Here is a 4,175-nt window from a genome sequence, read left to right as displayed (position 1 = left end):
GGGAGCCTCTCCCACCCCTGGGAACCCCTCCCGGTGCTGAGGCAGGACGTGGGCTGCAGAGCTCGGGCTTTATTGGTCTAAGTGCTGAAGCTGCGAGGCCGGGCAGGCGGGCGAGGGGCTGCAGTCGGGGGGCACACCACCAGGTGCTGGGCTCTGCTGCTGTCTAGGGGAAGCCCTGGATCCTCCCCTCGCCCCCGTCTCCAGAAGCAGGTCTGGGCCTGCGTCTCCCCATCAGGGCAGGGGCTGCTCTGGGCCAGGCAGGGCTGAAGGACCTGGAATGAGCAGCGGGGAAGAGGGAGCAGGGAACTTTCCGGAAGATGACTGGGGCCACAGGGCAGGGCCGGTCAGCACTGGGCAGGGGCTCCCAGGGAGCAGCCCTGGGCCGGGCCCTTCCCCGATGAGCTCCCACAGGCGCCCCGGGACCCCTGGGCGCAGACCCCCATGGGGGTGGCCTTGGCGGCCTGCCGGCTGCTGGTGGACAGCGAGGTGTCCAGGCCGCCCCAGAAGCAGCTGCGGTGCTGTGGGAAGGGCCCAGCACCCAGCGGCCTGGCCCGGCGGCTGCGCAGGTAGTCGCGGTAGCTGTTGGTGAGCAGCGTGTAGAGGAAGGGGTTGAGGCAGCTGTTGCCGTAAGTGAGGCAGGTGGTCAGGTAGTTGACGAGGCGCGCGGTGCCTGGGGCCAGCGGCAGCCCCTCGTGGTACTGGGTGAGCAGCTACCAGAGCTAGAAGGGCAGGAAGCAGGCCCAGAAGAAGAGCACGATGGCCAGGATGAGCCCCAGCACCCAGGGGCTGGGCAGCCGCTGCGCCGGCGTGAAGGGGGCCCGCTGGGTCCGCCAGTAGGCGCAGGCCAGGCGGGCATAGAGTAGCCCGATGGCCACGCCCGGGCCCACGATGCTGGTGCCGAAGAGCAGGGTCAGGTAGGCGCGGTGGGTGCGGGCGCCCCAGGCGGGCAGGCACAGGTGCTTGCGGCCCCTGCGCTCCAGCCGGACGGCGAGCATCACGGGCAGCGCCAGCAGCAGCGCCAGCAGCCAAGTGCCCAGCGCCAGGGCCTTGCGGTAGCCCCTGGAGCGCTGCAGGGCGTCCAGCGGCCTGAGCACCTCCAGGCAGCGCTCGCCACTCATGAGGGTCAGCGTGAAGGCACTGGCGTGCATGGTCAGGAAGTCCAGGCCGAAGAGCACGCGGCAGCCCACGTCGCCAAAGTGCCAGTCCCTGGAGACGTAGGTGCCCACGATGAAGGGGATGCCGAGCAGGTAGAGCAGGTCGGCCAGCGCCAGGCTGACGACGTAGACGCCCAAGGGGGCCGAGGCGCGCAGGCGGCGGTGTGTGACCACCAGTGTGTACGCGTTGCCGGCCACGCCCACCACGCCCATGGCCGCCAGCACCGCCCCAATGGTGCCCGCGGCCGCCAGGTGCTCCCGGGAGCCGGGCCCCACCAGGCCGGCCCCCGAGCCGTTGAGGGTCGCGTTGGGGCCTGGGGGCAGCTCGGGCACGGGGACGCTGCTCGCCGTCGCCTGGCTCAGCGCCATCGTCCTGCGGGAGAAGACGTCCATCAAAGGCGGGGCCAGGCCCCCCTTTTACTCCACGGGCCCCAGGTTGGGGGCTTCAGGATCTGCAGAGGGCCAGGGGCTCCCCGTAGGGTCTCGGTAAAGGCCATTCTTGTCTTGTTTCCCCCAACCACCCAGGAGGACCTTGGCACCGTCCGAACCAGCTGTCCCCGGATGTACCCCAACAGGACACCCACCCCCCAGCCTCTGGGTTGGCTGGAGTGTAGGGGTCAGCAGTGGACAGAGCCAGGGGTCCTGGGCTGCAGCTCATGGGGCTCCCCCACCACGTTCCCTGTCTGTAAAGGGGCAGGTGGCACTCCCAGAGCCAGATTCCCATCCTGCATTACGTGGATATTTGAGAAAAAGCATTTTATTCAGATGGCGAAAGTGGTAGCTGCTGACTTAATAAAAACTCAAATAGGAAAAGACGTGCAGCGAAGAGGCCCAGGCCTTTGTCATCTCTGTTTGTCCATCTGGGGACACGGAGCCTTGGCCACCTCCTCACACTTTGCTGAAAGGTTAATTCAAGATGGCTCATGGACCCAAACGCAAACGGCCAAACCAGTCGGGCTTCAGGAAGCAGGTGAGTGTCTGCACGACCTCGGGCAGGGGTTTCTTTAAAGTGAACTGAAATCACTTGTGAGGAAAGACAAGGTTTCCTCAGGACAAGGAGCCTGCCTCCGAGGGGAGCCACAGTCACGGAAAACCTCATGGGAACACATGTCAGACCCCGGCCGGTTTGCAGGACGCCAGGGACCCAAGTCCGGGAGGAAAAGGCTCACAACGCATTTAAAAGGGGGGTGGGCCCCGAAAGACTACAGCCCACAGGGCCACGTGCCGGGGAGCTGCTCGCGGAGCCGGGGCCGGAGGATGTGCACGTCGAGGCTGGAGGACCCCGCCACCCCCGGGGGCTGGCCAGACCCAGAGGGCAGCAGGGCGAGGTGTGGAGGGTGTGGGGGCACCGAGCCCGCGACCCCCTGCTTCAGAACAGACTGACAGGCGCACTGTGTCGGGACAGACAGACAGGCCTCCTGCCCAGCCATCCCGCTCTCACGTCGGTGCCCGGGAGAAACGAGTGCCAAGGTCCCCGAAAAGACCCGGGGGAGGGGCAGCAGAGCTTCACCCGCAGGTGTGCCGGGCACCGGACGCAGCAACGGGGTGCGGCCAGACAAATGGCACCGCCTGAAAGCTCCGCGGCAGCCGGGTGGGCGCACTCCTGGCACGGGCAACCCCTGGTCACAAGCGCGCACCGTCCCCGACCGCTCGTGGACATTTGAGGGCGGCCGAGTGCCCCGTGGTGCCGGCTGGGGGAGGGGGCCGGGACCCTGGGGGCCTGTGTCTGCGTCTCTGTCGCAGCGGGACCCGGGGCCGTGCGAGTGTCGCGAGACGCTGCTCCCCGCGCCTGACACCCGCACACCCGCTGAGAAAAGCCCGAGGCTGGGAGGGCAGCGGGGAGCCGGCGGGGCGGCTGCACTTCCGAGACCCCGAGGGGAGGGACGGCCCGGGACCCTCAGGGCCCTCGGGACACTCGCTGTGGAAGGGTCCCCGTGGGCCGGGGGGCACCTTCCCCGGCCCCCCAATCCCGGGATCAGCCCTGCCTCGGGTCTGGCCCAGGGGAGCCTCCGGGGCGCCCCCTTCCCCGAGGAGCCACGGACAAGCAGAGCTCCGGGGCATCCGGCTCCCCCCGGGCGGCCTCATGTCTCGGGGTGCACAGCAGGAAAGGCCCCTCCCGGGTCCTGAGTGCGCAGGGCCGTGTGAGGGCGCGCCCGAGCCCCCAGGCTTCCCGGGAGCCGCGAGTCCCCACCTCCAAGGGGCTGGGGCTGGGGTCCAGCCGGCGGGTCGGGGCCATGGTGCCGGGTCCTCCGCAGCCCGCCCCGCGCTCACCTGTGTCGTCGGCCCCGGGTCGCGTGGAGTCGGCCACGTCGCTCCCGGCGCGCAAGTTGGTGGAAGTTTCCCGAGCGCCGCGGCCCGGGACGCAGAGGGCACTGGGGGCCCCACCTGCTTGGCCCCTCCAGGGCGCGGCGGCTGTGAGCCCGCGGTCCCCCAGCAGCTCCGCGCCCGTCCCCGCCACGGGGCCGCCAGCTGGGAGGGCGCCCGAGGGAACACGGCTCAGGGCGGTGCCAGGGAGAAGGTGCCAGAACGCTCCAGCCCAGTGCTGGGGGCGCAGGGTCCCCGGGCAGGGGGTCACCCCCTTCCTACTGGCAGCCCCTCTCACTCCCTGAGGGTCTCCCGGGCCCAGCCAGACCCTGACCTCCTTCAGGCAGCGTCAGGAGTGCTTGGTGTTTGGTGGTTGTGGAGAACCAGCGCGGTGGGTGCCACCGTCCCTGCTCAACCCCTCGGGCCGGGTGCACCTCTGGAAGGGGCAGGCACGGCCCCGAGGGGCAGGGACGGTGCAGCCCCCAGGTCGCCACTGTTGCCACCCAGGGCTGGGGCTGGGCATGGGGCTGGGCGGTCACCGGAGCCGCAGGCAGAGGGGGGCCACTCCCAGGACCCAGGGAGGGGTGCAGCCGGCAGGACTCCCAGCCAGGAACAACTCCCAGGACTTGCGGCTGCTGGAGGATCTGGGGGCCCCTGTCTCCGCCATAGGAGCGTTTGATGGGGCGTGGCAATGAAGGCTGAGGGATCCCACCACAG

At 69.6% G+C, this 4,175-nt stretch overlaps 1 protein-coding gene across 1 annotated transcript; it reads right to left on the bottom strand.

Moving 5' to 3' along the window:
* Positions 1-293: 293 nt before the first annotated feature.
* On the bottom strand, positions 294-1,523 carry UTS2R (urotensin 2 receptor). Its single transcript, XM_037810563.1, is given in 1 exon segment — positions 294-1,523. A coding segment is annotated over 1 exon segment (1,179 nt). The 3' UTR covers positions 294-344.
* Between the last annotated feature and the right edge of the window lie 2,652 nt (positions 1,524-4,175).

The sequence above is a fragment of the Choloepus didactylus genome, chromosome 18 (genome assembly GCF_015220235.1).
Source record: "Choloepus didactylus isolate mChoDid1 chromosome 18, mChoDid1.pri, whole genome shotgun sequence".
Lineage (NCBI taxonomy): Eukaryota > Metazoa > Chordata > Mammalia > Pilosa > Megalonychidae > Choloepus > Choloepus didactylus.
This window is presented reverse-complemented; position numbering and strand designations above follow the sequence as displayed.